This window comes from Sander lucioperca, chromosome 10 (assembly GCF_008315115.2).
Source record: "Sander lucioperca isolate FBNREF2018 chromosome 10, SLUC_FBN_1.2, whole genome shotgun sequence".
NCBI lineage: Eukaryota > Metazoa > Chordata > Actinopteri > Perciformes > Percidae > Sander > Sander lucioperca.
Window position 1 is genome coordinate 14,205,483 of NC_050182.1, and position 26,147 is coordinate 14,231,629.

General features: G+C 38.8%; 1 protein-coding gene across 2 annotated transcripts; it reads left to right on the forward strand.

Annotated features, from left to right (window-relative positions):
* Positions 1-5,966: 5,966 nt before the first annotated feature.
* Positions 5,967-23,731, forward strand: il21r.1 (interleukin 21 receptor, tandem duplicate 1). Of its 2 annotated transcripts, none has more exons than XM_036006617.1 (9): positions 5,967-6,029; positions 12,107-12,223; positions 12,516-12,624; positions 13,769-13,944; positions 14,476-14,609; positions 14,724-14,913; positions 15,151-15,232; positions 18,489-18,582; positions 21,899-23,731. In XM_036006617.1, exons 2-9 carry the CDS (start codon positions 12,163-12,165, stop codon positions 22,655-22,657), a joined length of 1,605 nt encoding a protein of 534 aa, XP_035862510.1. In that variant the 5' UTR covers positions 5,967-6,029; positions 12,107-12,162; the 3' UTR covers positions 22,658-23,731. The 2 variants fall into 2 exon arrangements, with proteins under 2 accessions (XP_035862510.1, XP_035862509.1); XM_036006616.1 differs by lacking the exon at positions 5,967-6,029 and adding an exon at positions 10,814-11,767.
* Positions 23,732-26,147: the final 2,416 nt, after the last annotated feature.

The window sequence follows — 26,147 nt, forward strand, 5'->3', positions numbered from 1 at the left end:
CATACTTGTCTGTGATTATACTTGGGAGAGGGAGGTTAATGCATTTGGGTACCACTGCACCAGGTAGCTATTTCTCATCTCTATGCACATAATTAAAACAGAAAATTCTTTCAAATTACCTTTTCAAATCACTAATGCTCAGAGTTGGAGTCATGAAGTCAACTTTCTATCTTCAAAGACCGTCAGTAGCTCAAGTAATCTACAATCAACAATTACTCATCATTACCATCTTCCACATAATGACAAAAATGTAAAAACACACCAGAACTTCACATACTGTACAAGTGGACACCCCATAGCATTTAAACTTGTGAGATCTGAACTGCAAGGTATGCTTTATTGTTAACTTCTCTACATATCCACAGATCAAATAACACAATGATGAATCAAATGAAATGTGAAGCCACCTCATCTAATTCTTCATGGGTGGCAGTTTAAAAGGAGATCACCAGGGGATGCTAATTTGATTTGTCTGACCAATCGCCCAATAGGGCGGCTTATCCATAACCTCTGAAACTGTGAGTTTTCCAGTTGGTTGATCAGGGCAAGAACCTTCACTTGACCCTCAGCCTCAGCCTGTATGGTAATGTCATTTACCAGGGGGAGGGGCACAGATAAGAGGAAAAGATGTTGAGTGGTGCGATGCAGCATGAGCTCAAGGCCAGTGGCCTCTCAGCATCTTATCATGTCAAAAATATAACTTATGTCCACGAAAAAGCTATCAAACAGAAATCTGATGAAAACATTTTTACTGTATATAATTTCAAAAATATATGTGCATCAGTAAAAACAAACAAACCATTTAAATTGGTGAAAAACGTTTTATTTCTCCGATGCACTGTTTTTATTGCCCCTGGCGCTCCCTCTCTTCAGTCACTCTCTACCCCCTTCGACCACATAATGGTACTGCGCACGCAGGCGCTCGTTGAGCCTCTGTCTAAAGCTGACCAATTGACAGTTTGTGAAAATAAAACAGAAACACTACACAGACACACACAGATGAATGGTGAAGGAAGATTGATTCAACATAGTGAGTGATGAGTGCTATGTAAAAAATAATTTTCCTTATTATTTGGGGTTGCTTAGGAACATTTTAGGGTAGCTTCAGCCCCCCTAAAATAGGCCTAACAACGTCATGTGTTAGAGGGTGTTGATAATCCCATGCCAGGTATCGACAATGATATTAGGTAGACAGTAAAGGGAATTTCCTGCTCATACTCCAAAGCCCTGTTAAAGCACTGGAGCTCAATTAGCTACTGCTGTGGGTGTGGGGGGGGAGGGGGTGGGGGGAACGAGCGGAGGTCCAAATCCTCTCTTGCAGGCCCAGCTGGGAAGATTAAGAATGGTTCCTGTCCCATGGCTGACCTCTTCAAAGCCTGCGCAGATGTCCTGATCCCCCTCCAAACACCCACCGATCACCAACACACACTCAAATACCCCCTCTCCTCGAACCCTCTCTTGACCCCATAACCAAAACAAAGCACTCAGGTGACATTTCTTATCACAAGAGCACTCACCCGCTCTTTGATTTGGTATCTCTGGTATCTCCTCTCCTCTGCAGTACATATTTCTTTCTCTTTCTTGGTTCCCTCTGTCTTTTCTCTGGTGCTGAGAGCGTTCCCTCCCAGTATCGGCTGTCGTTTGACACAGAGCATGGTCAGATTTCTGAATGACCTTAGCATGGAAATTAGCCTGTCACGCTCAATACTCTTCCGCCCTTTGGTTGCAGTGGGTTTTCAAATAGGAAGCCAAGGTCAAGAGGTACCAGCAACGACACTGAGCGTGAGATTTTGAATGATGCATCTAAATCAAAATAGGAAATAAACACTTTATATGGAGATTGCTAAGAGGTCCTCTGAGGTCGGTGGTGGTCCTTTAAGGTTTTGACCCTTTTTTGGGGCTATAAGTCATGTCTTGATCAAAGTAATGGCCACCCAATTGGAGCTTCATTTAAGGCTAAAAGGGGCACGGTGGACAATGAATGGATTAAATCACTCATAATCCAAGATTACTTTCAATCAGTAAATACCCTCATAGGTCTTCTAAGAATAACCCAAATATTTGATTAGGTGATTAGATTATTATAATCTGTATTAGTGCCTTTTTTGGTTCGCTGAGGTTTTATGTTTTTCCAAGAAGATGAGATCTGTCGTAAGAGAAGTTTCCACATTAGAGATGACACAAAGTTGTTGATGAGCACTGTAAACCATTATTTAGGTTTCTAAAAAGTCAGTGTCTAAGATTTGTAGACGAATGCTTAGCTCTGTGATTCGTATGTCATGGCAATACATGAGAAGAACAAACTGCTGGCAGCTTATACCACTGCCAATTAGGCCCAGCTCAGGCAAAAAGAGAAGCTGTCTTCAAACCATTTACTTTTTAGTTCGTTAGTCATTTGAACCCTTCATTAAGTCTGTTTTAACAGTGAGAGTTAGCCTAACTTTTAGCACCTGTAGCATGGTTTGCTATGGATGTCTTTACAGTAGTTTATTTGTACACTATTAATAATGTTTAATTAACTGTACTGTATTGGTTTGAGGTGGACTGTTACTTGATTTTGAATTAACACCTGCATGCTAATCAGGAACAAGTACTTTATATGGCCATTGTATTCAAGCCAATTCTTTGGTCAACGATAGACATCATTAAGTCATATATCTTAATGAATGAATTCAATCCTTATTTCGAATGATTAATATATATATATATATATATATATATATATATATATTATCAAAACACACTGAGGCGACGCCGACTTGAGCGTACGCTTTGCGCTTGCGCGAAACGTAATACGTCTCCATAGCAGCAGGCGGCGCTTCTCTGTATTGTTTCCCAGTAAATGAAAACCGGCAGCTGATTGGACGAACGTGTCACGTGGGTCTTTTTTCTCCGGAAATTCACAGCCAGACTGTCATGGTGACTTGTTCAGAATACGATCTCATATTGTACTAAAATAATTAACCGAAACGTGTTTCTGAAAACATTTTAAGCGAGAAATAGGCCATACAGTTGCTGAATCTGTCTTCATTTCAGATCAACAAAGGTCAGTTTAAAAGATTTTCGTCAGATTTTGAGAGGCTCATTCCGCTCGCCATTTCAGGGTGAGTCCCGACTGCCCTGTCTCCGACTGAGCATGTCGGGTCGGCCAAAATAAAGGCCGACGGCACCGAACACACCGAACAGACTCGAGTCACTGACCTCGCCAGACTGTCCGACGGCCGATAATCGGGTTGGTGTGTCAGGGCCCTAAGACTGAGCAGATGGTGTCAGAAACACACGGAGCAGAATAAGTATGCTTTGTTTCTTGTGGTCATCAGAACAAAGTGCCAAGATGTAGATGATGTCTGTAGCCTATGTTTTGAGACTCTGTTCTTTAAACCATCTGCTCCAATATCAGCTCCACATCTCTCTTGCTCATCCTCCAATCTGTCCATTTTCAATTTCCACTGTCACTTCTACATTCATCGCCTCCGCCACTCCATCCCTGCGCTCTTCCTCATTCCTTCCATTTTTCCCTCTCCTCCCTCATTACCCCCCACCTCAGCGCAAGGCTGTCAGAGTTTTAGGGATCCGGTGAGCTGTGAAATCGCACAAATTGCTGTTGCTTTGCGTCTGGCCCGGCAACAGAGGGGGGAGATAGACAGAGAGACGGAGAAAGAGAGAGATTTTATGCTTCAACACTTCTGAACCTGAATCACCCCCCTCCCCTCCTTTGCTGCCCCTTCCTCCCCTTATTCACTCAGACATGGACAAGCACATGCACAGCTGCAAGACTGCATATCTACTCCCTACAACCCAAATGCTTCCCCCCAGCACACACACACACACACACACACACACACACACACACACACACACACCTACCTCTGAACATGTGACCGCACCACCACCCTCGCGATAAAGACACCTCCACCACTTTGCTTCAGTGTGCGGGTCACTTCACAGAACAACTCGACAAGAGCCTGCAGCCCTCGAGAGGAATAAAACCCCTTCTTAACCTGAGGAGAGCTGTTTCAACCACCTCTATTAAAAAGAGCAAAGTCCCCCCACACACCACACACACCGTGACCCCGGGAACACCCACTGAGATATGACAAAAACTGGCAAAAGGTCACAAGCATACATGTTGTTTTTGCACTATTTATAATAAATGATTTTTTTTCAGTTATATTGTTCTACAGTACCTAACAAGTATGTGCCACATAGTGTGGATTATTGTATAACTTGTACTGGACAACTGTGTCCCTTAATATGTTATCATATTTCTGAAATTTTAAAGCAATGCAATTTTAAAAATGGTAGTCAATGTTCTTGCATATTTATTTATGTGTTTATTTTAGACATATAATTAAGTTCACAGTACTGTGAAGTGCAGGGAAATCCCCCAAAACCAACTGGACTTCTCAAGTAGTTTATGATATAAATTTAATTTTATGTAAAAGACTTTACAGCAAAGACATGGGACTCATTAATAAAGAAAAATGAGTAGATAACACAAACTGAGACTAGGAGGAAGTATTTTTGACATTGTTTGCCAGTTGAAATGAATTTGAATGTGTGCTGCCTGCATTTAGAACTTTTCGTACTACTCACTAATGATAAGTCATGTGTTAGGTATCCTGTTATTGAAAGCACATTTTGTGCACTGCATTACATATATCACAGTCACTGACAAAAGCACTGATGCACAGTGCAAAGAAACAAAAAAATAGATAGATAGAGACTAATAACTCCACTCTACTACATGTATACAAACAGACATCGGGACACATGAGGCTGTCCAAACACATGGATGTTTTTGCTCTACATGAAGCAAAATCATCTATACTGCCCTCCAGTGGAGCAAGTCATCCACTGTTCCACACTGATATGCTCTGCAGTCAGTGCAGCCTCACACAACTAAAATTGAAACATCTGCATTTTATTCTGTATTTTTGAAATATTGCATAGCACTTTTTACATAGCCTACAGATGACATGTGATGATCCTGGAATTAAAAAAACATGATCTTAGATCTTATGGGGAATTATTACTGATATTTGTTTTTTGAATAACACTTGAGTAAGCTAGATTACTGGAGTAAAGAGGATATGGTATTGATTCACTAACTCTGTTCAGTAAATAGTGTCACCGAAATCCTTTAAACACAAAAAATATTTTACCTTTTTTTTTTTTTTTTTTACTTTTTACAACATTTTGTACATGTACAGTGCACTGGCAGTTAACTAAAACATGTTAAGTGTTCTATTTCAAATCTGAAATTGTGATTTATAATTTTTATTATACAGGGAGAGAAGTCAAGCATGTTAGATGAGTAACAAGGATAGCACTGATGACTCAAAGGCATTTGTCAACCCCAGTAAAAATAACTTTCAGCAATAAAAAAATAGTTATAGTCGTAAAAGATATAGGTCTACCTTATAATGGCAAACAACTAACCCTTTTCAAGGTCAAAAGGCTATGGCCTACTATTGTATAATGTGTAGTAATTTATGAGTGGATATCATTCATCATACAGAGAAATGCATTATCACATTCTCCAGTGGCTTCTCAGGTTGGGTTTATGTCTTGCAAAGAGATCGTGACTACTTCTTATTTCCATTATAATAATAATAAAAAATAATAAAAATAAGTATTCAAATTATTTGCTGCTTTAAATGTAATAGTCCTGCATTAAACTTTTAACTAAAGAGAAAGAGTTTGCCCTAAAATGCAACGTATAAAAAGTAAAATGACTCATTGTGAATAATGGTTCATTTCAAAGTGTTATTGTTATAGGCCATGATCACTCTGGACACATTTTTAATGCATTAGGTACAGATGCGCCTTCAACCATATGTGTTTGTGTTGCATTGCGTTTTGGACTGCTTCTTCACACTCTAAATATGCTGCACTAGGGGTTAATTTGTTTTTACCAGTGATAAAGGTTAACTTGTAACTACATCCTCTGTATGGGATCAGTTCCTGGATTGAGCAACAACAGCTTCAGTCATGAGAACGCTACTCCCTGTGTCATCGATTAAATTGTAAGTAATTTAATGATGTAGCAGGCCTGACCACTCCAAATATTGTGGAGGAATCTAAACTCACATTTTATATGCTTTTTGTATTATATCTGTCAATTTTCACTGCGTATTAAACGTAGGCCTGTGATTAAGTTGCACTGTGATTACATCATACGTTGGCAGCGCTTGATTTGTCTCTTGGTAATGAAAGCACATTGCCAAAACTAGACATTTAAATGCTCACAAATATCCCGTTTGTTTGGACAAAAAGGCGCTACGTTATCAGTTGGCTACTGTACCTAGCAGTCATAGATATATACACTAGATGTCGCCTTGGGGTTCTAAACATGCGTCAATACGCCGCCATCTGGGAACAGGGGTCTGAAGCCTTCTCGCATTCAGATCAACACTAAGGATGCCGGATTTTGTGCTGCTTATTGATGTTCGAACGAAAGAAGAACAGCAAGGGATAACATTTCACAGGTGAAACATTACAAGAAAGTGTATCTATCTATGCCTAGCAGTTAGCCAGTAACGGACTTTAAGCTAGCCAGCTGTCATTTGAAAATGAATGAGGGCTCAGTTGAGAACCTAACGTTAAAGTCGAAACGGTTAGCTACATTAACGTTACACAAGAGGAGGATGTTTTAAATAGAAATCAAATAGATTTTTTTTATGGGTGATGCTAAATTGATAAATGGGATGGTGCTGGCCAAAAGGGACAAGTTGGAGCGAACTCAAAATTAACTGACAAAGGGGGCTATCAGACCGTGCGGTAACTCCCCGCGTCCAGTCATTTCAATGAGGGAACGGCGGCAGAGGGAAGGCGATTTTGACTACGGCGAATGAAGCGGTTGCCGCTCACGTGAACGCGCACAAATTAATTTCTGTCGCTTAGAGTTCACCGCATAGATGGGCTATATGTACGTATTTATATCTGTGAGTTCAACCTTGCTGAACTTCTCCCAAAACTTTTAAAAACGCTTTTTTTTTTTTGGGAAACGCTCTTGCAGGTAGGCGGTCAGGGCGGATGCGAAATTAGCATGCTCTGTTGATCAGAGAAGCAACTGATTCAGATTATGAGAGACCACAATGTGAAAATGAAACGAGACGTCATAACGGGGTTCCCCAGTGAGTACATGCTTGGATAATTTCGTGCTTCTACTGTACATTCCCGTTACTGAAATTAGGTCTGTGTGTCAGTCATTAGAATTCAACAATAATAATTTTGATGGCCACAGTAGTAATACTGATATTCTCCTTGGGGACTGTTTTTACCACCCATAATTCCAGAAGATTCCCCCAAATTTAATCTAACGTTAATCACAGGATGCACCCTTTGAAAAGCTGTATTTTATTCCACCAAAAAACGAATTTATCAGGTTTCACTGCTGGTTGTATCACCCTTAAACCTTTTGAATAAAGTGAGTAATATAGGCTAATCTCCTTATCAGCAGTGGAATCATTCACTGCTTGACATCCAGTTTTTACAGAAAGGCTGTTTGGCCTACTTCCCCCTCACATGAAGACATGCTTCTCTCTTTGTTCACAAACATTATTTGTTCTCTCTCTGTTGAAACAGCAACGCCTCCACAAGTCTCTGCAGATTGAGTGCAAAGATGGCATTTCAAATTCATTCAACGCTGTCAATTTATGTAGCGCATCTTCAGCAAGATAGATCCACTATCCTCAGTGAACACAATAGTCTTACATGCCAGTAATGTCACCAGCCCTGTGGTAAAAAAGGAGTTACCTGCCAATGGAACCCGTGTGAGAAGAGGTAACGTTAGCAGAATCTCAAGAACAAAAGGTAGATAATCACTCCCACAGCAAGATTTTCCCCTTGATTTCCAGAAGCTGTAACTCAGAATGTCCTAATTTGTAGCTAACAATGTGTCTGTCATCATTTATGGCCATAGTGCTTTGATATTGTTGTACGGGTGGTGATGGCGCAGTGCATATGACACATGCCTTTGGTGTGGGAGACCTGGGTTCAATTCCCACTGCGATACATCAACCAATGTGTCCCTGAGCAAGACACTTAACCCATAGTTGCTCCAAAGGCATGCAACCTCTGACATATAGCAATTGTAAGTCGCTTTGGACAAAAGCGTGAGCTAAGTGACATGTAATATTGAGTTCCTTCTGCATTTGACAACTTTGCACACACGTGACACTAAAGGACAAAGATGTAACTTTTTGAAAAAGTCTGACATCGTGTTGCATGATTTCATTATACTGCACTCAGTCTGGGTAACGCCTGTATGTAAAGAGCTTTTACCAAAGCACACCAAAGAGATACAAGGCAAAAGATCTAATGCTGGAGGTTTTTAACATTTCAATCAAGGAAAATGTCAGCAATAAAATAGCTTAAATAGGATCTCTAATCAGCCCCTCTATACGTTTCAGTGTTTCCTTTAGGATTTTTTTTAGCAGTGGGGGCAGGTCCGCACCCGCCCATACCCCCCCCCATAATACGGAACTGACACTTCGCTGCAACACAAACTAATATATTTATTCACCTCTATTCACACACACAATGAGGCATATTTTCTCTTGTGATTGAACTGTATTTTTTGAGTTACTATATAGGCCAACATAAGTTATACGACTTACAGTTCTCAAGGACGTACACACACAATCTCAACTGGCTAGTTATCCTCGTGTGTCCGCGCTATTCTCCAACATGCACTCTAACAATGCAGCCCTATTTCTGATACTGTGGGGTGCAGAAATGTTCAAATCAACATAGAGGAAACACTGTTTAATAATAAATATATTAATATAACATACATTGTCACGAGCATTAAAATGGGCAGATGTATCAAGTCAAGTCAAGTGGGTTTTATTGTCATTTCAACCATATACACTGTATATAGTGAAACGAAACGTTTCACCATGGATCAAGTGGTGTTACACATTTAAAATATATAAAAACGACATTCGAGACAGGCTACATTTAGTGCACACACATTATAGACTATACATAAAGTGCAATTACTACTTAAAGTAGAGCATTTTAGACAGACAAGGGACAGGACAGACAACAAAAGACAGGGCATAAGTAGACTTGTAACAGAGCACTGATTGTTATAAGTGAGGTGAAGATAGAATATATAGAATTTAGCAGCAGAAAAAAAAGTGCAGGAGTGCATTTCAGTTCAGTGTGAAAAATTTGCATTATGTTTTGTTGTTCAACAGTGTGATGGTTGCACATAATGTGGGTGGTACTGCATCCATCTAAGTAGTAATGAAAATGACCTGGTTCAAAATGACGAGCAATAGAGATGCTCCCTCTGATAGAGATATACTACACATTATGGTCTTAAACTTCAGTTACAGTTAGAAACACAATAGTTTTAAGAACAGGTGACACAGACACAAACTGTTTTCATAACAGCAAAAGTGTGCTTTAAAAGGTGGTGTTGTATTCTCAAAACTCTTCATACAATCACTAAAATTACATACCGGTGTCTCATGAGAAACTACTGTAACAAAAACCTCCTCACTCAAGACAGAAAAAAAACAAATACTTTCTTTTTCACACACAGGTCATAAGTTCACATCAAACAAAACTGAAAACAAAATAAGAACATATTTTAGGCAACCTGTGTACTTCTCCACATCTTATCTGTCATTTACATTATACCATAGACTTTCATCCACATCACACCACACCTAAGAGACACCCACCTCATTTTCCACATTCCTACATCACTTAGCACACACACACACTTAGCATTTTTTATTTATTTATATTTTTTTTTTACACACTTAAGGTAACCAATGTGGTCTGTCCCTTTACATATGACTACATACTGATTATGGCTATAAAGAATGAGCCAACACAACAGTAACCAATTTCTCCTCTTTAGGAACAAGGTCTAAGAATATTGTAAGCAGAAGACTGTAATGTGAAATCTGCTCATGTGTTAAGTGTTATGCGTTCTACTCCATGTGGTAAGTTTGTTAAATAACTGTGCTGAAGTGAACAGTAAACTGCATCAGTTAAAGTTAAACCTAATTTACAATGACCTCTAGTGGCAGTGAAGTGTTTGTACAACATTTAGACCATTTAGTGTATGCTCAAGGCTCATTGTGGGCATTAACCTTCTATGGAAACAACAATTGGTTTGGACTTGACTTTAGGCTCTAACCTACACCTATGCTACTGTATAATGACAGAGCAGCAGCAGACAGATACAACCCTATCAGCACCTTACAAGGCAATGCAATACGAAAGCATGGCATTAAGTTATACTTTATTAATTCCGATAGGAGAATGTATCCTCTTCATTTGACCCATCCTAACCAGCAGACACAATGAAAAAAATAAAACCTCTGGAAACAAATAACTAAAATCTCGATCTCATGGTGATATCATCAAATATGTTGTTTTGTCTGAGCAACGGTCCAAGACTTACTGTATGTCCAAAACCCCAAACTATGTATAATACAATGTAAGATAAGAAAAGCAGCCAGTTCTTCATTTGAGAAGTCGGAGTTGTCAAATGTTTGGCATTTTTGCTTGATTGAAATAAATGATAAAATATAGTTGCAGATTAATTTCCTGTTGGTCAGTTAATCGATTAGTGGACTAATTATTGCAGCTCCGCAGTGCAGCACCTGCAGATCAACCATAGTTTTAAGGCCATTGTCTTGCCACAAAGCAATTGCAAGAAAAGCTTTACAAAATACAGTATTTAGTGTTCAGCTTGTGCTTTTGTTGCATGCCACTAACCTGGCTCAAAGCACTACAGGTGCTAAGCTTTGGCTTGGCATTTGGCTTTGACTAATACTGCTACTGACGACATTAAGTGAGAGGTGTCTGCACACCTACTGGGTGATTTGAATACCACAAAGGCCCACCCATTGTACAAAACAAAAACTGTCATTGAGTTATAATATAGTTTAGAAGGCACGTTATATAGGCTACACGTAAATCCTGATTCTTATGCTTCAACTCCTGGAGAAAGTGTACATATAGCTCAACATGCTCGGAGTTAATAACATTAAGAGCTCATTTAATTGATAGAAGTGAGCTCTGAGGGGCTCCACTGCAGGGTTATGACTCATTTAGCTTCAAACATTCATAATTGAGTGGAAACTACTAAAAAACCCTGAGAAACTGTTATTGTAGACATGTAGGTGTCTAAAAAGGGTCTTTTGAAAGGCATCATAAGCCATCTCTGGTGTTACTGTTTTGAATCATCTCAGTACTGAAACATATATGTATTAGTCGTGTTGTGAGTAAATGTTAAAAATGATTGGAGCAAGTAGGTGCGTTGAAATAATAATACATTTTGTGACAGTTTCGGTAGAATCCAAACTATTTGGGCAAGAAGAATACAGTATATCTGTATATTTCTGTCATTTTCTTCAACAGAAAATTGATTTTGTCGCTTGTTCTTTTAAAAAAAAAATCTTATTTTATTTGTCTTCCTTTATTTAGTTGACACAAATATGACACAATTATTTCGTAGAAAATAGTTTTAGTTTCCTGTTGACTTTTTTTTGTTCTCAGGTTAAGTATTGCATATTCATAGCAGCAGTGTGGATGTGGTGGGAAGGCACCACACAGACACCGCTTAGAAGGTCTGAAACCACATCCTTAGTCACGCCACTGATGATGATGATGCCTTCGCAGTGACAAACCGGAACATTGTTCCACTGAGCGTTCTCACACAGACGTCAGTGCATTAGTGACTTTGTTGGCTTGTTGACTGATTAAGTGGCAGCATTTAAACAAAATAAAAAAGGTAAGATGGTTAATTCTTTAAATGTATTAAACGTGCGATCAAAAAATGTGGTTTAAAAGATAATTTGTTCATTTAATTACCTTTTAAATTACCTTTTTAATTCTGACTAGTAAACATCGCTCTTTTATGACTGTATATAATTATTGGTGTTCATGCTAATGATGGTGTTCATGGTCGATAGCTTTTTTGAGCCTTTGTGTTTTTTGGTAACTAACTTAACCTTTTAACCAATTTAGCAGCAAATCCCAGAGGAAGGCTCAATCTTTTTTATTTCTTTTAGAGTTGAATACTACTTTCTTTTAACTACAAAAGAAACGTATAACGAGTGTCTTCATTTAGTTTCAGCTGCTGTGGTTCCTTTTGTCTCACCTGCGGCTGATAACTGGGTTGTTCCCATGGCTCTCAGACCTGTGTTCTTATTGTTGCTGTGGTACCTCACTTTGTCTGTTCATAGAGGTAAGTTGGTTTATCTAATCAGTATCTTTTTTCTTGTATTGATATTCATTTCTAAAGGTACGTCCCCACATTAATGTACTCCACTTAAGATGAACTTAGTATTTGACTCTTATACATTGTTGTGTGTTTATCTTGATGCTGCGGCCAAGTTTTCCTTGAAAACAAGTTTCTTAACTTCAGTGAGATTTGCCTGTGTAAACAAATAATTTAAAGGGTTAGATGTTTTTAGGGCATCATTGTTGAATATAATAAGTGCAGTTAGAATTGACCGCACTTTTCTTTTGCGCTGCAGTCACGTCTTTGTGCAATGTCACCTGCTCGACGGACTACGAGACTTTACTGAACTGTTCCTGCTCAGGCTCTCTACTGACCTATTCATATTCGGTCGAAGTCATTTGCAGGTACAAACTGTCTGTTGTGTCGCTGTGTATATATATATATGCTTTATGTTGGTGCATACTGTATGTGGCTTCATCTTAGCACAACTAGCTTTTATTCAAATGGTATTCTGGGACCTAGCTGTTGATTTTCCCCTTTGAATTACAGGATCTCCAAGTTGGGTCATTTTGAATATTGTGCTCTTATTATAATATTAGTAACACAAGATCTTGTGTTGTCAGTTGTTATTGGCTTGTGGGCAACTTTTAAAAAAATGAGTTGCTTTGATAAAATGGAAAAATTGCAAGGTGCCAAATAGATTTTTGACCCCCAGTGTGGTCTTTTTTGCACCTTCCTCAGAGCTTTGCCCATCAGAAATTGTCATCAGAATGTTTTCAATAATAACGTCCTTCACTGATGTCATAATGTGAAATTTATCTCATGTTTTATTGTCATTGGTGTAAGGAGTATAGCCCAACTGATATTGATGTTTGAGAGTTAAAATGTTCAATAACTATGGGCTACATTACATGCTGTTAATTGTTTATTTTAAACATAAAAGTATGACATTTTTAGAAAAAGGATCTCTTTAATTTGGTTACTTAAGGCTTGCGATCTTAAAGTTGAAAACTGAACTCGTAAGGGCTCCCTGTCGGACAAACTATGTAATGGCAACACTGTTTCTAAACTAACGCTAATACTTCACTAAAAGCTATCCTGATAATTAAATAATTTTTAATTATTGAATGAAGTTATTTAGACAAAAGGATAATTCAATTAATGGAGAAAATACTCAGCAGATGATTCAATAATGAAAAACAGATTCTTGCTGTCAGGCTCTAGGAAGGAGCTTTTAGCAGCTGCATACTGTACATGGAGAGGGACTTGTGCTGTTAAGTGAAACACACTAATAAGAAGCATGACCATGAGATATGTAATGTTCTGTCTACGAACAGGTAGACAGGTTAACAATGCTAGACTTTGCTTTCGCTCTCCGGTGTATTTTTGCTCTAAAGAGACATTTATGAATTGGAACTTATCATATACCTGTACTGCATCAGTCCTGTTGTTAAACAATCACGTGGAAACTACAACCTTTGGTGCTGAGACGTCGACTGATGTCACAGGGCATAACAATAATTATAACAAACTGTTTATCTGTCATAGGGATGAAGAACTTGAGGTTAATGGCAGCTGTGAAGTCAAACCACCTCAATCCTGGTGCATGATGTATCCTGAAAAGCTTGATGAAGTTGCAGGCGTTGAAACCATATGCACTGCGACAGTCAGTCAAGTATTGATGAATACCAGTGAGACATCCAGCTGGTCACTGTGTAATGTGGGTAAGTTAAACTGAGAATAACTGCGTAATTTGACATTCTAGTGTTCGTCATTTCTGCTGAACAGATAGGAGGATAACACAGAAACAAAAAAGAGGTCACAGATGACAGCAGATAGATCGCTTATGACATGTTCAGTGGCATTAAAATATGTCTGTGAAAATGGTTTGTAAGAAGTTAAATGTTAATTTATCTTCATTCCAGCATTAAGATTATTTTACATATGGTAGACATGTGTAAAACATGTTCCCTCTGGTTAAATACAGCCATCACATTACTGTAACTTAAACCATTTTCTGTTTTGTTTGAAAGTTCAGAAAGTTCAGAGATGACAAGAATGATACTGGCAACTTTCCCAACTCACAAACATTGTCGTTTGGCAGCAAACCCCCTCCCACCTGCTTTACCCTCCAGATAAAGACTAGAGCTAAAAATAATGTTCAACTGCCACTCGTGGTGTAGAGCATTGTTGGCACACACACATTTTCATTTTCATAATATTCCCCATGACCCCTTGGGGCTTAACTTTCACAGTGAAGCCTCTGCCTCCTGTCGATGTTAAGGTGACAAACACTGACGAATTCTACAACATCACTTGGGACCACACCAACAAAAAAGACTGTCTCACATACGGAGTGCGTGTAAGAGAAAGCAAAGACTTGTCAAAGGTATTATGTAAGCAAAAACACCTAAAACAAAAACAAGAGGCTGTTGCAGTACATTATTGTCGATAGTCTCTGCTGAGGACTCCCATCCAAATCTGTTTTTATCCTTTCTTACAGGCTCCAGCTCTTTCCCATTCAGTGACAGTGAAGTACTTTATGATAGACCATAAGAACCTCCAACCACATGTCAACTATACTGTGGATGTTCAGGCCAAATTGTGCCCTAGGAATCTCTATGTTGGTCCATGGAGCGAGTGGAGTTCCACTGCAGGATGGAGGACTAGAGGAACTTCTGCTGAAATTGAAGGTAAAAGAGCATGGCACCTTCCAGCCTGGAGCCATGGTCTAGTTGACTTTTGTCTCATGCTAAATCTGACTGTTGACGCCAGTCACTGGTGCTATTCTGTTGCGTTTTCATGCTTCAAACCATCATACAAGTGTGTGTTTCTGCATTGATCCTTCATATAGAGAAGAAACAGGAAGCGTGAAGTTTATCATATCATTTATTTCAGTACATATTTCATATCCTGTCTCTCCTGTACAGGAATGAATGGCTGCTGGTGGTACATCTTCCTATCCGTTGTTCTTGTTCTTGTTCTCCTGTTGCTGGGTTATTCACAAAAACCGTGAGTATTGTAAACACTGGAGTTACTGTCTTTTTCTCCAAGTATGAGAATTTGTTTTTTTGTAAAGCATGTGTGGGCCCCAGTGAGATTTGAGCCTTAACCATTGAACCTTGATGCTGTTGGTGCTGAGTTACCTGCAGAACTGTTCTCTTGATTAACAATTCTCAGTGGTCCCCCTTTTCATATTTCCCAAAATACAGTTTGCCACTTGATAACGTTTACCATGAAATCTAAAAAGGGAAATGTTTTTAAACTGGTGGTCCTCGATGTTCAGTGATTAATACTGGCTTTTGGAGAAGATTGCAGAAATGAAAATATATTTAGACTGAACCAACTAGTATCATAATAGAAAGAAAATGTGCAAATCATATTAAAGGTACATTTATTTTGAATTTACACATAACAGAATCTGCATTCATTGCACACAAGAAAAATTAGCAAAGTGAAAGCAAATGAAGTCTTAAGGTCAGCAACACTTTGTCTTCCAGTAAATGATTAGCAAAGCTTTATACTGCTTTAATCTACACTTTCCTGGCATCACCTCCCACATATAGGGAAACCACTGCAGCACTGTATGTGCAGCGAGACATTGCACTGAAATGGCTAGCAGACATAGGAAGTCATGCAGAGCATCAGTGTCTGAGAACTGAGAGCACCTCACTTATTAAGGGCACACAGTGACAAGAGAAAAACACAAGCTTAGAAAAGTAAATTAAATTAGCACTTCTACTATTTTCTCTATGTTTCTAACCAGTTTAGAGGATGATACAGGATGATATCTTCTGTGAGCCATAATGATTTCAACTTTGGTTTTGGTTCAATGCATAACTACGCTTGCAAAAGTTCTTTCCAGTGAATCTCATTAGTAATATGCAGTCTGAATATGCTTCGCAGACATCTGTGATATTCATTCTCAGACTGAGATAATCTGAGCTAAAACTAAACCTACTTTCATGACGCTTATAGAGTTCATTTTTGTTGTTGTTTTAGAGAGATGTTCTGAACTTTATGGTAATTCTGAAGTTCCGCCGGATATCCCTCATCTTCCATTTTCTTTCTTTAATTTAAACCCTGGTCAAATAGAGGAACAGCAACCAAAACCTCTGAGGTAGCAAGCAAACGTTACACGCTAAAATTGGCACGTTTTGAAGAAAGTTTGGATTGTGCAACAAAGGAGGCCTCCTTGGTTCTTTCGGGGAATGATTGTTAAGATTTACAAAGAATATGTTTATGGCATTTACTCTCTTACTGGGACGTTTTGGGACCTATTGGTGGGGATTTGCTATGGACATATACACACGGCGATGCACTGGTAAGAGCAAATTACGTTTAACCATGTATCCAGCTAATTTATATAGCTCACGTTACTGTATTGTGTGAACAGTTAATTTAATATTGTATGTGACATTTTCTATTGTGGGGTGCAAATGTTCCACCTAAACAAGTTCCTTTCTGAAACCATTTTGCAGAGCCACGCGCACTGCGTCTGGAGCTTAGCGCTGCCTAAGGGGCTTTTCACATGGGGAGCGGGGTCACTGTGCTCCTCATGTGAATAAGTCTCGCTTTGCCAGACCATCCTCCACACGCTGCGGAGTAGAAGTGTGAATCTTTACTGATCTCCCGATTCGATTACGATTATCATGTCAGCGATTCGATTTGATATCTCGATTCATCACGATGCATCACGATACATTTTTCAATTAAAGCCATATAGGATATTTAATTCATAGCTTTTCAAGCTTCAAAACATTCTGCAGTGCTCTAATACTAAATAAATTGGATACATAAAACTACAGCACTGAGCACATGGCACTTCCTGAATGTGCAAAACATAACAGAATATGTAAACATAAAGGTTGTTAAGCATACCTTAAATTGTAAACATAAATAATCGATTATGGCCCGGCCGATTATCGATGCAGCATCGATAAAGAAAAACGTGCTCTGGTTTCTCAGAATACCAATCACAATTGTCATGGGCAGCGCTAAGCTCCGTACAGAGCCGCTGCAAAATAGCCTCGGGAAGGAACTTGTTTTGGTGGAATGTACGTTCAAAAGTTGTCTTAGTCGTGAAAACTCAGATTGGACAGATAGTCTAGCTAGCTGTCTCAATTTACCATGCAGAGATCTGAGGAGCAGTTAACCATAGTCCTCATAAATCCAACGGAGTTTAAAATTCCAACACAAAGAAAGTGGAAAGTAACGACATCGGCGAAAAGACATGCTTCCGGCGGAATTTCCTGCGGCACTGGAGCAATCCCGGAAGTGGAACGTTAAGGATATAGACTACATGTGAATAGACAGGTGGACAACGCCCTGCGAGTAAATGCCAGGCGATCAATGTGTGGTAACCATGGGGATGCTGTGCACTACTGTATCCCTGCCGTACAACTGAATGAGATTAGCTGACTGTGGTATCATATTGCCTATCCCTAGTCACAGGCCGATTTATAACAAATAGTGGTAATACTAGTCTTTCCTAACCACAGACTGTTATTGTTGATAGCTAAAGTTAGCGAAATTAGCATAGTCATAATTACAGACGGTACTCGATAAATCCAGTCTTGTGCCGATGCTCTGACAAGCCAAAGCCCCACTGTCTATGTCCTGATAACTGTTTGGAAAACAGTTTTATATTTTAGTGAACTCACAAACCGCAAGAATCAGTCACTTGTTCATTGATTTTCACTGTGCGTAGGGAAAAGTTCAAGACAATTTTTTCCTCTATTGCCATCTGGCAGGCACTACAGAGCACTCTACGCCCGCACCAGTAGGCTAAGAAACAGTTTTTATCCACATGCAGTTGCACTGATGAACACACTCCACCTCCTCTGCCCCCCACCACACCAACCTGTGTGGTAGTGTTAACACGTTGGTCACTGCAAACTATTTTTATGGGTACAAGGGAAGTGCAATTTGCATATCATATGTAACTATCTATTTATTTAACTTATTTTATGTATTTTAGTCTTTTTTTAGCTGTGGGCATCTCAGGTTTGTTCCAAACAATGTCTTGTTGTATCTGTGTACAATGACAAATAAAGTATCTATTTATCTATCTATCTATCTATCTATCTATCTATCTATCTATCTATCTTGCAGTGGGTGCACGTGTGACGAGCACAAACGCATCAGAATTGAATTGCGCCCGCTCGTAGCGTCACTGCAACAGTTGAATTATAGATGTCATGTTATTTTTTTCCCCTTCTGTTTCCATTCTTTTTCTGATATCATTTCCATTTCATGTTTGTTTCAGGTGGTGGCAGAAAAAACTCCGACGGATTATATACATCCCCAGGCCAGATGAGTTTTTCAAGCCCCTCGACCTCAACTATGGAGGGAACTTCAAGGTAAGAGAAGCAAAACAAACGTTGGGCTTTGTGTGTAATTTCCAAATTACCCAGCAGGTGTTGCCCTAGAGGGGACTTTCAGCACATCTGGACCCTGCTTGATGGGACTTTCCCTTCACTTCACATTTAAGGGCCTTCATGATGTGAATGACTCAGTGTGCAGGGGCTTTAAGAGGCCTTTCGTTTTTCATCTGTCTCACAGCCCGTGGGTAGATATTTTTGTATGTCAGCCCAACCTGTTCCACCCCATAGGAAAATACCCTCGGTTGGTAGACATCTTTGATGTGTCATGTCTCAAGCTAAAAACAGCCTGTTATTCACCTAATAGAGGCACAGGGTGAGATTGATGTGGTTAATATTTTTTATCGACTTACTGATGTTTTTATGATTATCTTTTTCATCAACTTTTTACATTTTCCCCTAATGTAAATTCTTCATCCTATCTTTTGACACCCATATACTGATTGTTAATTTCACTTATTCCTTCACTCTTATCTCACAAAAGAAACCTGAAACAGGCTCAGGTTTTTTTTCTTCACTTTATTAAGCCCTGTGACTGAGCATCTGCTTGACGTAAGTGTCCACTTACTGCTAAACAGCTGTTTAGCAGTTGAAACCCAGAAAAATAGATCACGTTTTCTAGGTTTCAAACATACTAAAAAGACTTTTCTGATTGCTCTGATAGTTTTGTTGTTTTTAAATACTGTATCTGTTAAAAACACCAATAGTCACCCTTACACTATCATCACATTATCTTTTTTGAAGTATTCTGTCAAAAATATTGGGACATTTGATCATGCAACTATTGCTCTTGAACAGACAGTTACTTGTGAGTGAACCACATCAAGCTCAACCGTCCCCCATAGCTTGAGATCTGCGTGCAGTTACAATTGTTGGTCAGCAGAGTGCGCTACTGCTGCAAATAACAGAGATCATACTTTGAGAGAGGAAGTACTAAAAAGAAAGTGACATAGTTCGTTATTTAGCACTGATTTCCTGTACTTGTCTTTATTATGCTACGTGCTGAACTGGGCTAAATGAGGAACATTTTATGCTACGCGATTATATTCAAAATACTTTGTCCCTCAAGTAGCAAGGAAAGCTTGTTTACAACCATAAAAGGACACAGAAATACAATTCAATGAACAGTTCATTCAAAATATGATGAGATAATGTAAAAGTAAACTGACTATCTCTTTTACCTTGGCTGTTAACAAATCTCACGGCTTCTGAAAGGAAATTAAACTTGCTTGTTTTAAATGCAAGCAATATAAAACAAATGCAGAAGCAGATGACATTAGTTTATAGAAGACATAGAGCACATGAGTAGGATTATTGATACAGTATGTGTATGCCTTTTTGAGGACTTCAGTGGATTTAGGAGCAATTTGGTAAGTTTGTTAGTTTACAAATGACATGCAACCACTTAAATTACATATTTCAGGTGCCAGATCTTTTAAAAATCAATGTTCCAATTTGACTGCACTATCTCACTCTTGTGGTGCAGACTGCTTACACTTTCCCAGCGAATCAGAGATGATGCATTGATGCTGTGAGCGCTGTACCTCAGGATGTGGTGGCATTTGCAAAAAACAAACTGATTCATGCTTATCTGGCCTTATCACCTTGCTGAATGGAGACTATATGTGGCTGCAGAAGGTTTACATTACAGCATGTACTGGATGTGTTGCTGTAAAGCCATGGAAATCACAAATATAACTTATTTGAGCACAAAACAAAATAATTAATTCCTTTTATTACAGACTGCATACGTGCATACTTGCAGTCTGTCCATGGACTGCTGAACCACTCAGTTTTTATTTGACTGCTTCTTGTTAAATGCCTAAAATAGCAGTATTTTCAATGCAAAGTTAGAAAGTGTGTCATGTTATGTCTGTATGGAGCTAACTATTAGTTGTGTAAGGACTTTTGCAATAGCTTAATGTTCAGATGTATCCTGCTGAACACTGGGAAATCCCCTATGTAATTAATATGTTTATGTACTTGCCCGGGTTTCTCACACTTCAAAGCAGTATTAGTGATTAAAAACGTACGGTAACACTTTACTTGAAGGTATCGACATAATCATGACATGACACTGTCATAACTATGACATGACACTGTTATGAACGTGTTATAAACAAGTCATAAACGTTTATGACTTCTGTCATTAAGTGTCATTCGGTTTTTGTCATGACAAGTTGACATTCTTTGGGTTGTCTTGATTGTCTTGATGATTGACAAGTTGACATTAATCAAAGTGACATTACCAGAAGTTGTCTTGGTCATGACAAGTTGACATTAAGTTTGTTTGGGATGTCTTTGTAATGACAACTTGACATTAACCAGGATGACATTACCAGAAGATGTATTTGTCATGACAACTTGACATTAAATTTCTTTGGAGTGTCTTTATAACAGGATGACATTATGTCAAGTAGTCATGACAAAGACATCCCATGGTAATGTCATCCTGGTTAATGTCAAGTTGTCATTACAAAGACATCCCAAACAATTTTAATGTCAACTTGTCATGACCAAGACAACTTCTGGTAATGTCACTGTGATTAATGTCAACTTGTCATGACAAAAACCGAATGACACTTAATGACAGAAGTCATAAATGTTTATGACTTGTTTATAACGTTTATGACACGTTCATGACAGTGTCATGTCATAGTTATGACAGTGTCATGTCACGATTATGTTGATACCTTCAAGTAAAGTGTTACCAAACAACATTAGATTAACATTAACATTAGATAAGGAGTAGGTTGATGAAGTGTATAATGTTTTTTTAGAAAAGGCTATTTGTCATTGACACATCCATGTCTGTTATTTGCTTTCTTTCAGAGAGTTTGATGGTAAAACCAATTACCACTCTGCTGCTGCTTAGCTTAGCCTCACTTAGCTTACCTTAAAGACTGGAAGCAGGGGGAAACACCTAGCCTTTTCAAAGGCTAAAAGAAACCGGCCTCCCAGCACCTCTAAAGCTCACTAATTAACACGTTTTATCTGGCTGGTTTAATCCATACTGAAATCAAAGTGTAAAAAAAAAAGTTGTGGTTTCACTGGGAGTTGCATGCTAGAACTAATGCTTGATCAGCCCAAGAACCAGGCTAACAGTTCCTCCCTGTCTTTATGCTAAGCTAATGCTGGCTCCAGCTTCATATTTATAGCGGAGAGTGGTTTCAATCGTCTAATGGAACTCTATGCAAGAACACGAATAAGCAACTATTCCTTTAAACTTGTATTGATCAGTTTTACCATTTATTTAGGCCAATACTTCAATTATATTCCATTTGCTCTGTTGCAGGAGTGGGTGAAGCCTGTATTCAGCGAGTACGATTACCTAAAGGTCAACTCACGTGCTGAGATGATAAGCAAGAAGCAGCACGACGTCCTTCAATGGAACGACGAGAAACAAAGCTACAGCAAGGACAACGAGATGAAACAAAGTGGTCATTTAATCCACATGCTGCAGCCTCACAGCAACTCACTGCTGTTCTTCCACGACGGTGGCAGTTCCCAGGGCACCGGTCACTCCACCGGACACGTCTCCATCCATACTGTGACTCTGTCTGGAGAAGAAGAGTTTGAGGAGGAAGTTGTGTCACAGAGCTCTGCACACACCCTCAGAAGTTACCAAGATGGAGAAAGCTTTGGTTCATATGCGGAAGACAACAGAGAACACGCTGGCTATGACTTGGAGGAACCTCATAGGCAAAGTGGGCTATTACCACATAACCAAATATCGAATGACTTATCAGTGGAAAATATAAACTTTCAGCCACATGCCCAGCTTAATGAACCAGAGAGGGTATCACTTGACTCGTTCGCTTTAAACGAGCAGTCAGAAGATGGCTACCCTCACGTAGACTTGGACACTATTGACAGTGGTTTTGGAGAGTGCAGCAGCCCTGGAGCCTCAGATTCAAACATAGCACAGCAGATGGACTCTAATTTATTTCATGAGCACACAAGCTCAAATTCTAACTACGTCAAACAGTGGATGATATGTAGCACTATTCAAGAAGACTGTAGCACCTCAGAGAACGAACTCAACGAAACATAGTGATTAGCGCTGCTGATTAGCTGCCACAATCACAGTTTGCAGTGCTGTGGGACACATATTTAACAAATGGACATTATTGTTGACATTTTAAGAGAATACACTTTGATTCAAAGTAAATTGGAAGTATCTGCTCAGCATATATTCCTGTAAATCTTGAAATGTTAGTTGTGCACTTTGTACTATATAAATGTAAATAGTCTGGTTTCTTTGTTTTTTGTGTTTTTTTGCTTTTGAAATACAGTTCAAAGAGGCAGATATTTTGTTGGCGAGAGAGACAGGAATGACTGATTATTGATCATTTAAAGACAGAAAAAAGAAATAGAATTACAATTCACAAATGTAATCTTTTTATGATTTGCCTAATTTGAATGGAACATTTAATTAATCAAGTTATATTTTGCTTTTTACAATATATCTATTTATACTCTCACAAAGCACTGACAAAGTCAATTATTATTGGACACTCCAGACGCCATAGACATGCAACAAGGGATACAAATGTTGCATATTGCTTTGATTTATACTGCTAAGGGATGTTTTTTTTTGCCATGTGTTACTGTATTCAGCGTAATTTTCTCATGGATATGCACGCTTCTTGCTTGTACTGTAGCACCAGCATGCATGCTGCCTTATCATGATGTCTGATAACGTCTGCTGTCCTTGCACATACATTTTCTGAGTAACCGCTGTAACCATCTATGCGTTTTTTTTTTTGCAATGTCAGTAAAATAGCAAACTTAGAACAAATTGTTATCACCTGTACACAAGAAAATAATTGAGAAACAAAAGCTTTTACCTCTTTTACCTTCAGTTATATAGAGAATGTTGGGGGAGTATATTTGTCTTTTTTTTTTTTTTTACCAAATTGCTTGTTTCACATTTATATAGGTTACTGTGCATAAACAAAGTTCTGTGGGAGTGCAGTATTTTACCATTCTACTGGGAAAAACAAACACTGACAACAATACATATTTTTTTGTGTTATGCTTTTCTGGGCCCATGCTGGTTCATTTTGCTATTCTAGTGCAACTGTAGTTATGACATAGCATCCTGATATTAAATTAATTCACAGTTCAGGTTTTTTCCTGGCTCAGAATGAGCCTTGGGCCCCAATTCCTCTATGCAGGAAAAACCCTGGAGTTTGAAGCTACTCATTTACCAGGTTCTGGTAAAGTTTATTAACTGAAAAATATCTAACTGTTAGAGGATTGTTCCTTACTCAAAGGGCAGCTAATGGTAGCTGTAGTGGGAAGGGGAAGCGGGTCTCATTTACTTTAACAAGTCCAGAGTTTCTGTGACAGCTAATGGTCTCACTGTGTTGATTGTTGTTTCAACCTGGACCCTTTTCCCCCATGCATTTGTGTTTAATTAGTCGAAATCCATGACTTTTCACTTCCAGGATTGCTCCGCCAGATTTCACTCTTTTCAGCCGGATGTCCGTTACCTTCCGTTTTGTTTGCGTTGGAATTTTAAACTCCAGTCTATTCATGAGGACTACAGTTAACTGCTCCTCAGATCTCTGCAGGGTTAACCAGGGGCGTTTCCAGGACTTGAGGAGGTTCAGGGCTTAGCCCGGACCTATTTAAATAAACTGAATGCAATGCAAAACAGCAATTGGCTTGCCCAGCTTACAGTTTTTCTCAGTCGCTTTGGTACATTTCTCGAATCATCCTCGACATTTGCAAAACAGTATGTGCATTTCTCAAAGCAATTCGTACAAATAGCAAAACACCATGGATTACCTACAAAAGCCAGTCTCTTGCTCAAAATCCTTAGTTCATCTCTCAAAAGTAAATATCTGTGTCAATGAACATGTCAGTGCCATCAGAATGACAAGTCCTTGTGTACGGATAAGACAGTCAAATTGCTCAGTCATGTTGTCAATATAACGGTGTACTCTGGAGGGATGTTCTGATGTAAACTATGGCTAAAGTTTTGATGACAATTATTGTAAATTGTAGGTTACACCTAGGTATGTGGGACTTTGATTGCAAGAGACTGGACAAGATTCACATTTACGCTTTTACTGTTTGTACTGTAAGTTGTTGACAGATCGTGTCATTGCGATACAGAAAGGACAAGATAGCACTGCATAGCACAAAGAAAAAAAACAAAAGAAATGTGAACATAGGACATCTCCTGTACAAACTGTACATGCAGTGCTGTAGGAATTACAGTGCAGTCTTCCTACACCTCCTGACGTTCATTGTAACATTGTGTTGCGCTCCGGCTATATATATATATACTTACTTGCCAGTTGATGGTTCATGAGATGCACGTTCGTTAGAGAAAGTCAAGATTCACCTGGGAGCAATTTACCAATTCAGGACAGATTTTTTATAAAAAAGTCTAATGGAAATGTATAGAAATATGCTTGACATATTATGACAACTTGTTCAACCATTTTGCATGTAAAGACTTATGCTATGAACTAATACCTAAATGTTGTGGGGGGTGAGACTATTCAACAGAGACCCATTATAACGTTTTGATCAACATGACATAAGCAATTGATAATGTAGGAAACAGCAGAGAATTGTACAAAATCATTTGCATGGATGTACCAAAGCATTTGCAACTTGTTCAAAGAAATGAGAAACTGCTTTTTTGATGTGCACAAGTATGGAGCTAAAAGAGTCTCAATAAAGATAAATGCACACACTACATTCACATATGCACACACAGGATTCATACATGCACACACATGATTCATAAATACACGCACAGGATACACAAATGCGCACAAAATTCACAAATACACACAAAATTTAAAAAGCACAGAAGATTCACAAATGCATACAAAATTCAGAAATGCAAACAACATTTACAAATGCACACAAGATTCAGAAATGCACAGGACAAGATTCAGAAATGTATTTCTGATGCACACACAAATATATATCTTGATTTACAAACTGCTTGCAGTCTGTGAACTTCACTGCATTTGTGTGTGAATTTTGAGACTGCCCTGACTTGGCTCGATACACAAATGCCTTTTTTTAAACAGGGAATGTTCTGCAACCAATCCGATATCTCCCTTGTTTTAGCCAATCACAAGAACGCACCCCACGTGGGGATTGTTTACTTATAAGCCAATCACATGAACGCGTTGAATGTGGTGTAGGAGTCATGAGGGACTTTCCGACCGGAGGGATTTTTGCAGTTCTTAGAACTAAACGTTCCTAGAACAATTTTTTCGTTGTGTTGCGACAGGAAAAATTTAGGGATTTTTAAGTTCCTCTGGCCTCAGTTTTTTAGCTCCTACTTCAGAGCAGGGTATTTTCCCTTTTCCCTTTTCCTAGGTGTACTTGATTGGTCTAACTTATAAGTCACGCCCACTGCCAACTCGGAACTTGCAGACAGAGCAACAACCAACAACGGAACATTTTTAACAATTTTCACCATCTTATTCATCATTAAATTCACTTCTGACAACATTTTAGGTGAGAAATCAACTATGTAGAGGTCAAATATGGGCCGTTTTACGAAA